Raw genomic sequence first — 12143 nt, 5'->3', positions numbered from 1 at the left:
TTGAAAAATAATTAAAAATTATCATATGAAAACGTCTTATTTTCTATTATTAGACATTTAAATAAGCATTCATGGCAGTTTTTCAATCCTTAAAAATTAAAGATGGCATTTTAATCACAAAACTAAACCTATTTTTTAAAATGAAATAATCATAACTTATTTACTCTCTCTTTTTTTTCCTCAGATATGTTGAAAAAATGCTAGAAAATCTTATTAATATTTTCTTATTGAGTTTAATTTTTTGTTCTTTTAACTTTATTAATTTATATAAAAAAAATTACACCAATTTGATCAAGGAGACCTCTAAAATTTATGGGATTGGATGGTATATTTAGCATTTTCATTATTCATACGTAGATTTAGAAATCAACATAAAATTGATTAATAGTGTGTTTGGTAGTAATTTTACGAAACGTTTTTAACCTTTTTAATATTTGAAAGATAAAAATTTTATAATGCTAGAAAAGTAAAAAACGCTTCCTAAAATTATTATCAAATGAGCTCTAAGTAAAGAGCATGATAATTTAGAACAAAAATTCCTAAATGTCTTATAGCCAAGTGTTTTGAATCCTTCCTCATGCTACCACAAGAAAGAATGAAACTCATTCAAAATAAATGAATAAATAAATAAATTTAGTTCACCAAATTAATTTCCTCAACTACTTATTTTATTATTTTTTAAAAGTTCAAACATGAATATAAAAATACCCTCACATTCACGCTCATACAAAAAGGGCGTTTGATAGTAATTCTAAGAAATGTTTCTAATATTTCTAATACTTTAAATTTAAAAATTTTCAAATATTAAAAATGGTATAAACACTTCCTAAAATAACTATGAAACACATTCAAACTCTTTTATCTTTTAACTCAGTCCCTTTGTGTCCCTTCTTTTCCCTTCCCTTTGTTTTTGTATTTCATTTTGGTCTTTCTTCTCCTTCTCTTTTATCTTCTTCTTCTTTTCAATTGTTTTATTTTTTTTTTCTCAAAAAAGTTTAATGAAGAAGAAAAAGTGAAAAAAAATAAAAGAAAGAAAAGAAATGGAAGGAAGGGTGATGGTAAGACCATGTTTGCCTAAAAAAAAATTATTAGAAAAAATTATTTTCTTACATTTAGTTTCATATAGGAAATGGGATAGAAAATAAGAAACAACTAAAGTAATTAAAATTTTATATCTTTTTAAATTAATTAATATTTATATAAAATTTTTAAAGCAAGTAAAATGAATTAAAAATAATAGATAAAAATAATTTTTTTTTCTTTTTTTCTACTGCTCTTTTATTTTCTTTTTCTTGTATTTTTTCTCTGGGAGAGTCGGAATGAGGAAGATGAGAGTCTACTTTCAAATTTGAAAAAAAAAAAAGGAAAGAAAGGGGTGGGTAGGAATATCAAAAGGGAAAAGGAAATAAATGTATGATAGTTAGAGTATTCAAATTACTATTAAATATCACTCATTACTTCAAGAATTAAAAACTAAGCATGTTGCAAGAAAAAGCAAAGAGCAGTAGTACAAGGCAAGAAAGGGATAATTGAGCTTTTGAGCTTTTGAGCTTTTACATGGATTTGCATTTGATCCAATCTTCAACTCTGGATTTCCTATCCAAACTGTTGTGACTTGTTTTTCATTCTTCTTTAATTTGAATTCTAGCCTCAGGGACCTTTTCAGGATGTGAAAGGACCAATATCAGTCCAAATATTTGCTAGCTTTTGGATAAAGATTTTTCAACTGAGATTTTTTCATACAATACAAACCTTGAGAATGATCATCTTGCTGCCATTCTCACAGGCATTTCAACTAGGTCTGAACTGAAAATTTACATGGACACTGCTGTAGTATAAAAACTATGGAATAGCTAAGATATATCAAGGACATATACAAAGGGACTTTTCCCTTGCCACTGTACATGATATTTGATACATCATTTACTCAGGACAGGTATGGAAACTGACTCTTAAAAGCTGGTTGTTCTCTTCTTTTTCTGTGACTGTCTCGGAGGAATCAGTATAGGTGCCATAGACAGACATGCTTTGAGTTTCACTTGGGTTCTGCCAGAAATTTCTGATGGCCTTATACTTTGAATTAATGGTTGAGAACCCTGGATCTGAAAGAAGGTCCTGAACTGCAGTTCGGCCTTCAAGCATGCTTACCACTTGAGACATTGTAGGCCTAAGAGTGGGGGATGCATTGGTGCAGAGGAGAGCGACATTCAGCATCACCATTGCCTGTTCGGATGAATATTCGGAACCTAAGTCTGGATCAACCAACTCCAATAGGCCTCCTCTCTCCTGTAGAACATAGGCCTGAAATAGCCCGCCAAACAACAGAAGAACTAAGTTAACAACACAGAGACGACTTCAGGATTTAGAAATTATTTGATGTAGTGTGGAAAATGGCACAATGGAGTAGTGGTCAATAAGCAGCTTGCGTTACTACTATTTGTACATGATAAGATCAGGTAGAACATGTGATGAAAGAGTTTCATATGATTAGGGGAAGATTCAGTTACCCAGTCAAGAAGATAAACAAATTCCTCCTTTGGTCTATAATTTGTGTTGCTCTTTCCACTGACAATTTCCAGTGCCACAACTCCAAAGCTGTAAACGTCTGCTTTGTCAGTTAAGTAACCGCGCATTGCATATTCAGGAGCCATATAACCTCTGCAAGATTAGTAGCCATAAAAACATTAGAATGTAAGCATATGTACTGCACCAGTTAAAAAGTGACATGCATGCTGCTATTCTCTTCTCCATAGCTTACCCCCCATTGAATTGGAAAATGGAAAGATATGGAAAAAAAAATACACACTGTAGAATGGGATTATCAGAAACAAAAAGAGAACACACTAAAGGGAAAAAAAAAACAGAAACTCAGGATCATCAACCAAAATGTTACGAAAAGGGAAAATAGTGTCACTCATGCAATTTCTATTCATGTAAAATATGATACATGAATGGAAATATTATTGGGATATTGGAAAATACACCCTCATCTCTGAACTGGGATTTCAGCTTCAAAAAAATACTTGTAACACTAATCTGGATAGCTACAAACTACAAGAATAGCCAAACAGCTCATCATTCAAGCTCTAACTACTTGCTTAAATACTAGTAGGTGTGTGTGTAATTCTAGATTTTCCATTTGTAATAAAGAAAACATGGGTAGACAAAGTTCTTAGAGAACAACTCACATGGTTCCAGCTATCCGAGTACTGATGTGGGTGTTATCATCTTCATCTAGCTTTGCTAATCCAAAATCAGATATTTTGGCATTCATGTCCTTATCAAGCAAAACATTACTAGTTTTAATGTCTCTATGCACAATCTTCAATGTTGACTCTTCATGGAGATATGCTAAACCTCTAGCTATACCAACACATATATTCTGTCTGGTGGACCAGTTTAATTTCAGTTTGTATGTTGCATCACGCCCTGCAGATAATCAGAAAAAAAGGTCCAATTGATTTTCTATTTACTGTCTAGGCTGTTGATCGACTCCATCAGTATATAAAGAAAACACTAAGCTCACCAAAAAGAGCACGGGACAGACAATTGTTCTCCATGTATTCATATACCAGCGATAACTGATTGCCTTCAATACAACATCCATACAGCTTAACAAGATTTGGGTGTTGCAGTGCAGATATCATCCCTACTTCATTCACAAATTCACGGTTTCCTTGCTTAGATTTTGAGGAAAGCTGCTTCACTGCAATAACTGTTCCATCTGATAATGTACCCTACATTCAATAAAGAGGATTCCCAACCTTAGATTTAATGCTAATAAAGGAAGATTACTATCATTCTGTTCTCATAATTACACACCAGTTGCCTATTGACCGGTAAAAATTGTTGATTTGGCCACTCATGAAACAGACCTCAAAGCCCCACCTCCCAAGACCAATCTTATTAAGCTTTTCAGAGGTTTTCATTTTTATGACCAAGCCATCAAATCTTTTCCTTAGATTTTGCTGGAGTTTCTGGAAAAAACACATGAAAGAAGGAGGCTCTGAAATCTATTTGAATTTCCATGGCCATAATTTATCAATATGACAAGTGCTTATGGTCATTTTTCCTAAACTTAGTGTAGGACTACCACCTAACAGGTTCTAACAAGTATGACTCATGACTCATTTCATCAGCATTCCTATAGTAGTGAGTTGTTTTCCAATCATCCCAACTAAACATTAAGAGCATTTAGAGCAGGCATTAAATAGCGGAAAATAAATATTACCTTGAAAACTGCACCAAAACCACCTTCTCCCAGCTTGTTTTCTGCATCAAAGTTCTTGGTTGCAGCTTTGATTTGTCTTAATGTAAATAATCCTGTTTGCAGGTCTAGACCTCTAAGCTCTGTTCAAGGTGAAGTATTTGTCAGAGATGCATTTGTAACTACAGGCATGTTTAGACTTAACTCATGCTGCCATGTTTCTTTCTTGAAAACTTGGACTTAACAAAAATTGTCTTCAACAAGTCACTCTAATTTCATAAAAGAATAGCATATTGATGAAAAAATTCTATTGAGTTTCAAATTCCTTATGGACCTATGCTCCAATGTATAATATATTTACTTAACTATGACTACAGAAAAGCCATTTCTGATTTCTAAAAATAATAATTAAAAAAAGTGAACAAAAATGAAAAGTTTTTTTGTTAGAAAAGTTAGTCCTTATAACTTATTGACTTTACTGAGCAGCTAAACTCGGGACTAATCAAAGTTTAAAAACTTGAACATGGTTTTCCTATTTGACTTCAGTAACATAGATTAATTCCTCACTAGCTGTAGTAGCAATTGTTGAATAAGTTGGTGCTGTTATAATTTATAATATTCTGTACTATGATGCACCATATAATTGCACAACCTTCTAGCATGCATTATATGTACACCACCATCCTCATCTATGATGTTGTTGAATAATCACAACATATGTAATAGCAGAGATAGCAGTATATTAGGAGTCACAGTAATGAGAAAATTTGATTACAATGTGTGATCAAATGTTTCTACCTTTATCTTCAGATGTTTTGCCTCCAAGCCAGCCTTTCCTCCGTAAAATACCCAGTGTCAGAAGAACAAGAACTACTGCAACAGCTGCAGCCCCAACCACTATTTTAATGTCCCAATTTTTTCCAGGAGGGGAAGGAGGTTCAAAATCTGTGCAAAATGAGGCAATATAGCTATCAAACAATTGTAACAACAGTTGATTTTTAAATAAATAAATAAGAGAAAAGCCTTTAACTTTCAGAAACATCAAAAACTTCAGCATTAAATTATATTTTTTTCTTACGAAGTTAAACTCATTAAATACTACAAAAATGATTTGAAGTTCTTAACTGAAGCCAACTTGTAAGAATCCAACCCAAAAAACTCCCTGTCTGGCCCAATAAGGACAATTCTTACCTTTCCTTAGTAATGGATTGGAGCTTCTAAACCGAGCTTTGCAACATTTATGTTTTGCCAATAATTCTCACTGATAGATTTGTTTTTACTAGTCTCAAGTCAGCATGTCTAAGAAGTGTTTACAAGTAATAAGAGAAGTGAAATACAATGTGGGACAGTCTACTTCAGTTTTCAATAGGCAACCCATACATAAAGAGTGTGAGGTTCCTCATTTGGATGCCTGACAAATCAGGCCTAATTAGAAACCGTTATGAGATACTGAATGATTTGTGGGGGTTCAGTTCATTCTCTTTCATTTTCTTAAGACAAAAAATGGTTTTTTGTTATTCCTCAGTTTGAATTATGAGATGTGGGTACCCGATTTCAGCAAGACCAATCTGGCTCCATGATCATTTGCCTAAGCCAGAACTCAATCCTGATAATGTCTAGAACCAATGTTTTAAATAGGACTCAGTCTAGATATAAACTATTAAGCAAATCATAATTATACATTGTCTTTCCCTTAACAAGCTCCTCTATTTTTAAAGTCCACACAATTTAACCGAGAGGTAATGCAAGAAAAAGATGCAATTCATCGAAGTTAGAATAACTTACTGGGATCCACTGATATTGCAGATATGAGAGGCCCATAAAATCCTCTCAGGGGGATTCCGGTTGTCCCTCGTCCAGCCCAGTAAAACTGGACCTTTAAAGTGTGACTTGTTACTTCTACAGTGAAGTTCTTTATAATGGGCTTGCCAGTCCCACCAGCCTCCTTTTCAATGTTAAAATCTTTCAGGACCAACTTTCCCTACATTCAAACAAATATAGAAGATAAAGTGGTAATCACTATGAAATTTCAGTACAGCCAATTTTTTCCCATTCTGTATAGTCTAGTTACCTGGATGTACACATCAAATATACGCTCCCCAAGGCTGTTAAAGGACTTGTCATTTATGAAAATAATCTCTGCAAAGTGAAGTTTAACAGTGTAATTCCCATTTCCAAGACATAGTCCATAATAAGTCAGGGAGAGGGGAGAAACACGCGCTTTTTTGTAAAGCTCGACGTCAAGCACAGAGACATTGGAAAGGGAAGAAGTATTGGCTTCAATATAGGCATCCCCATCAACATCATTGTCCATGAAGTTTCCAGTGCTGCTGAATGCCCAGTGCTGACCCAAGTAAAACATTGAAGCACCGGTTGGTTCTAAGTCAGCTTCATACGTGGTGCTACCATTGATACTTGTTTCTTTTCCACCACAATTAATGCGCAAGGAATAATGATCTGTTAAAATATTGAAAATTCAAAACAGGATTTAGGAATAAAAAATTCGAAATCTTTGCCAAAAGATGGGAAGAAGAATGGCTATCCTAATTGATTCAACAAAGAAATAGGTTTGCAACAGTTCTCATATCTGTTGTGCATTAACTTCTATGTCTTTCCATCAATAATGATGTTTCTCTAAATTATATAATCTGAATGGAACTGCCTCTCACAATCATTTCTATATTTTTCTTCGAAAGATCGATAAAAGGATTAACCAGGGTCCATATCTTTTTCCCACTTTATCAAGAGAATGATACCTCAAACCATCCTTCACAATTTTATATTCCCAAAATTTTCATGGTTATAGTAATTATTAAGAATAATTCCTGAAACCACTATGCATGGCTCTTTTCACTACCAATTTTTCCTTTTTTTTTTTAAAGGAAAAAAAAATCTCTGAAATATCTTATAGGCATACAGAAAGAAAGCAAACTGGGAAACACATTAGTGGTTCTACAATAGCATCTTGTTTTTGCCCATTGTGAGTCTATAGTGTCTATTGTTGTAAGTTTAGATGCCATTGTTGGAAATGTACTTTTTAAATTAATTTCCTCTTTACAGTCACAAAGTTAGCAGATCTACAATCTAGGTAAGTGTGCTGTCAGGGAAGTCAAGGCCTGTTGCTTATTTGTTCATTGTTTATTGGTTATTCATAATGCTGAGTTGCAAATTGATAAATATATTGTTATCTCAAACTACTGCTCCATAGAATGAAATTTAAGCCAAAAGGGATTTACTCACATTGATTACTCGAAGCGGGACATGGAAAGTTTTGTTTTAGGCATGAATGAATACTTCTGCAATACAGAAGAAAAGGAAAACAGACAAGCATTATCAATAGCCTACAATTCTATGTGTATGTTTATACACATCAAGAGATGGTATCTATTATTCACAAATTTCAAGGGAGTAACATCTCAGTATGAAATTCACAATTCAGGCACACAGGTCTTACCGTCTAACTGATGATGATGAGTAGCTCTCCACTAGGTTTCTGGAAAAGGAGTAAAATAACTTATGAGTTTATATAATGCCATAGGATTGAAAGACAAGAGGAAACATAATCTAAAATCACTTACACGCTCCCTCGAGGACATTCAACCGGACTTGAACTATCCCAAGTGAAATTGTTATAAGAAAGATCACTGTAAACCAAAATCAAGAGATAACATCAATAATAATCATATACCAAAACCTACAGAGAGGCAGTAAAACAAAATATCAGAGAGTATTCAAGGATGGGAATGGATGAAATATTATATCATTCATGGATGGAAAGATTTGCTTTAAAAGATGTTGGCCAGACCAGAAGTAAACAGTATCATAAAGCTGACATGTTATGAAAACTGTTTCTGGTGATGGAAGTGGAAATTGAAGTTTTACAAGTAAATTTCACAGAAGCACACATACAAATTCTTGTTTGTTCCTAGGATCCAGTCAGGTATATGTCCAGTGAGCATATTCCCTGTCAAATACCTGGAAAAGAAAAGGACCATTTTCATTATTTTAATGAGCAAATGGAAAAGAAGGATGCATTATTTAAGATATTCACTTACATGAAATCGGTTTTAGCTAGTTCCTGAAATGATGTAGGAATTTCACCAGCCAACTCATTGAAACTAAGATCTCTACATCGATAAAGGAATGTGTGAATGAGTTATCAGTTGTGAAGTCAAAACTGATTCAGATAATTGAACTAAAACATTAAGAAAATAAAGAAGCACAAATATTTCTTCTCCATATCAAATATTAACTTCCTAAAGAAGCATGCATGGCAGGATGGAACGTGGAGTGTAAAAACTACAATAATCATAGTGATTCAGATAATGATCATAGTCTGGATGAATGAAAATGAAAATGGAATGAAATTTTCATGCTCTTAGATCAGGCTGTATATCATGTTATTAATATTTCCATTCTAACGTGGCAACAATAACTTGTCTTTTATGGACAAACATTATTGGGATTTCCCAATATAATTCCTAGGATCTACTTGTTCCCAAACACAAACCAAAACCTTAACTTCTATTCTATCTTGTGAAATAGAAATAAATGTGAAAAAATGGTTCTGAAATAGAGCCCATGGATTTTTAAGGACTTAAATAAACTACTTACAAGTGCTTCAGTTTCTTCATATCCCCTATATATTCTGGAATTTCTCCATGTATTAAGCATTTTCTCAGCACCCTGCATTTCACAATTGAAGTTAAATACCTAATTTAAACAAATGCACAATATTAAGCCTAACAACTGAAAACAGCATAACATCCAACAAATTCAACTCACAATGTCTTCAGGGATTCAATGGTACTCAATGGTGGAAAAGTAGACCCTCTACCTTTTAAGTCACTAATCCTCCTAAAAAAACCATATAAACGTAAGAGCAATTGTTCAATTAACTCATCTTATATATGAAAGAAATTACAAAAAAACAAATTATTACAATTGGCATACAGATCACTTAAGCTTGTCAGAGCAGAAATGCTTGAAGGAATAGGCCCCTCGAGAGAGCTACCCTGAATGTGCCTGCAACATAAAGCAGATAATGCTACAATTCAATAACCGTAGAGGTTCAACACGTACTTAAAAAAACTATAGTGCAGAAGCATACAGTTTTTGAACATGTGTCCAATTGCCGATGAACTCAGGTATCCTTCCAGAGAAATGATTGTCATTTATCCTCCTAAAATGAGTCAAACAAACAAACACTTAACAGGCATTTCAAACAAAATCCTTAGGTCTAGAGCCTGGCCATGCTATACTTCATTCCAATAGGAAAACCAAAATGCTAATTGAAATTAACAAAACTTGTCACTAATTTTTTCTCACTGATCTTTTGGTCAGTAGAACCACGAAATTAATAAGGAAGAATAAGTTTGCTTACATATCAGTCAAGTTAGTCAACTTGGCAAGTGCCACTGGCAGTTCTCCTGTGAAGGCATTTGACGATAGAACCCTGAAAATAGACAGTAGTAACAATATTAATCATAGTAAAAGTTGAATAGTTAAGAGACAATCTCAAGAAATTAACATATGCATGAAAAAGGAGAAAAGAATTACATTTTTTCTATTCTGATCAACTTTCCAATCTCTGGAGGAATAGGTCCTGAAAACAGGTTCCCTTCTATGCTCCTGTGATTTGTACAAATAAATGCTCACTTAAATCAAACTAATCTAAAATGAATTTGCAATATCCCATTTATTTAAGAGGTAAGTATAATCCCTGGCATACACCCACAACCCTTCAAACAGCATTCACTAAAACTTATTCAAAACTCGATTTCAATCCATTACCACCCCTAACATTACTTAAATACATAATCAATAATGAAAAACCAAAGGAAAAAGTTTAGAACATACAGGTTCCTGAGGGTGGTGATGTTGGTGAGGACTTTTGGGAATGGACCAGATAGCCTGTTCCCCATCAAGGAGCTGCATGTTCAGTAAACATATCAATACAAGTTTTGGTTTCCCAACCGATAATTAACAAATAATGACCATAAATTTTTTTTAATCCTCATTTTACAGAATAAATTATGTTACATGCCAAGCCCATTACAGAAATTAATGTAACATAAAAATAAAACATAATCAGCATTGATGGTGGGGATGATGACAATGCTTACAGTTCGACCAAACGCATGGTAGCCCATTGGGAAGGTATCGAACCGCTAAATAAGTTGCGAGACAAGTCCCTGAATTAATATCTGAATTTAGCATACTAAAATTGAATTGTATACATGTATGTATATGTATTTTCACTCAATTATTTTTATAGTTCATTCTACATATTTGTATGTAGAATGTATGGTCTCATCTACATTTAGTAAAAGAGCAAAATGGAGTGAAAAAGTAGCACAAAGAGTACAGAACTGCTTACAGATGTTTGAGGTGATAAAGTTTGGAGAGTTCTGGTGGTAGGCTTCCTGATAAATTTTGTGCTTTTAAAGCTCTGCAATTAACATATACCCTGTTAGAATTCACCATAACAAATAACAACATAGAGAATTGAGGGCTTGTTTTTTTCTTTCTTTTCTTGAAGTGGAGAATAAGAACTAGATTTTGAAAAAGAAAATGGTAATTTTAAAAAATATTTTTTAAAATATGACAATTCAAAATATATTTTCAAATCAATGGCACTTAGGTCTATGAAATCAAGATCATGGTGAAGCTTAGTTGACTTTAGAAATGGAACAAAAAAGAAAGGGAAAGTAGTCCAGGTGGAGCTCTGATCACCGCTACTTGTACTACATCAGCTAATACTTTCCAGCCAATGGCAGGTTTTTTTTTCACACATATTTTATTTTTTTTTAAAAAAACTATTAATTTTTTTTTAAAGTTGAAGATAAATTAATAACAACTAATTAATAAAAAAAAAATAAGATTTTGTTTCTGATGACTTCATGTTTATGAAAATGAATTAATTTTTCCAACCATAAAAACATTAATTTTCTCAAAACTAGCCGATCTCACTAAAATAGACAAATTAATTGCAGAAATAAATAGAAGAAATAATCAGACTGTCTTTTTCTAAAAGGGAAAAATTCAGACCGATTCATGATGTGGAATTAGTGAAGAACAGCAGAGAAAAAGAGGAAGAAGACGAGTACATGGTTACTACATGGCAGGAGGCATTGTGGTGGAAAGTGCAGTCACAAGTTACAGAGCTCTCAACCCCCTTTTTCTCATTCACAGAACTCCAGTTCCCTTCTCCACTACATGGGTCCTTCCCAAAATCCCAATCCCTCTTCCCCAATCTCGTCCCAATCACCTTCAGCGCCTTCACTGCATCCAAAGAAAAAAACCAATTCATTTCTAGTTAGAAGTTACCAGTTACCACCACCAAAACCCACAAACCAGAGCAGAAAAAAAGGGGTATCTCCGTATCTCTTACATTCATCTGCTGGGAGCTTGGCTGAGAATCCAGGGACGGTGAAGAAGATAAAGAGAACTGAAAAGACAATGATGGGTTCAGCTCCCATTTGGAAGATCTAGTGTGGATTCTGCTGCCTGCCGCTGCCTTTTTTTATATAAGTAATTTGGTGAAGAGATCAACTTAGCTTGAAGCTGTTTTCTGAGTTTTTGGAAGGGTGGAGAGAGAGAGAGAGAGAGACAAATGGAGATGGGACCATGGGGATTGGACAAGGATGAGAGTGCGAGCTGCATGAGATTTATTATAGAATTTAGTCACACACTGCTTTTAGCTTTACTGCATGTACGACACATTTAATCATAATTTTAAAAATATTTTTATATAAGAATTCAATTAAAAATTATTTAAATTTAAGTATTTACAAATTTTCTCTTTCTTAAATCTACATGTCAGTGACTCAGTGTATTGACTCCATTTTCACATAGCAAATTAATAACAAGGGCAGAGGACCCTTTTTATTGCCTACATCCATAGTGGGAAAATCCCATGTATGTTTTCAGACCA

The 12143-nt window shown here is 33.6% G+C and overlaps 1 protein-coding gene across 4 annotated transcripts; it reads right to left on the bottom strand.

The window, feature by feature from the left end:
- Positions 1–1659: 1659 nt before the first annotated feature.
- LOC117926906 (probable LRR receptor-like serine/threonine-protein kinase At1g07650) lies at positions 1660–11840 on the bottom strand. Of its 4 annotated transcripts, none has more exons than XM_034846218.1 (24): positions 11601–11840; positions 11317–11491; positions 10587–10658; positions 10333–10401; positions 10067–10138; positions 9767–9838; positions 9591–9662; positions 9318–9389; positions 9161–9232; positions 8993–9064; positions 8822–8893; positions 8263–8334; positions 8117–8182; positions 7786–7851; positions 7662–7700; positions 7448–7503; positions 6279–6664; positions 5993–6188; positions 5006–5152; positions 4232–4350; positions 3527–3737; positions 3189–3429; positions 2508–2658; positions 1660–2301 (listed from the first exon to the last, which is right to left on the bottom strand). In XM_034846218.1, the coding sequence occupies exons 1-24, from the start codon at positions 11686–11688 to the stop codon at positions 1924–1926; spliced, it is 3036 nt and encodes a 1011-aa protein (XP_034702109.1). In that variant the 5' UTR covers positions 11689–11840; the 3' UTR covers positions 1660–1923. The 4 variants fall into 4 exon arrangements, with proteins under 4 accessions (XP_034702109.1, XP_034702110.1, XP_034702111.1 ...); XM_034846219.1 differs by having other exon boundaries at positions 11317–11521; positions 11601–11675; XM_034846220.1 differs by lacking the exon at positions 10333–10401.
- Between the last annotated feature and the right edge of the window lie 303 nt (positions 11841–12143).

Source organism: Vitis riparia, chromosome 12 (genome assembly GCF_004353265.1).
Source record: "Vitis riparia cultivar Riparia Gloire de Montpellier isolate 1030 chromosome 12, EGFV_Vit.rip_1.0, whole genome shotgun sequence".
NCBI lineage: Eukaryota > Viridiplantae > Streptophyta > Magnoliopsida > Vitales > Vitaceae > Vitis > Vitis riparia.
Note: the sequence above shows the minus strand (reverse complement) of the source record. Positions and strands in the feature narration are given on the sequence as shown.

Excerpts from the sequence above, each read along its gene's own strand:
- LOC117926906 (XM_034846218.1), bottom strand. The coding sequence starts at position 11,688 with ATGGGAGCTGAACCCATCATTGTCTTTTCAGTTCTCTTTATCTTCTTC. Across the intron at positions 8,183-8,262 it reads CTAGCTAAAACCGATTTCAT|GTATTTGACAGGGAATATGC; the intron begins GTAAGTGAATAT and ends TTTCTTTTCCAG. Across the intron at positions 6,665-7,447 it reads TCCCGCTTCGAGTAATCAAT|ATCATTATTCCTTGCGCATT; the intron begins GTGAGTAAATCC and ends ATATTTTAACAG.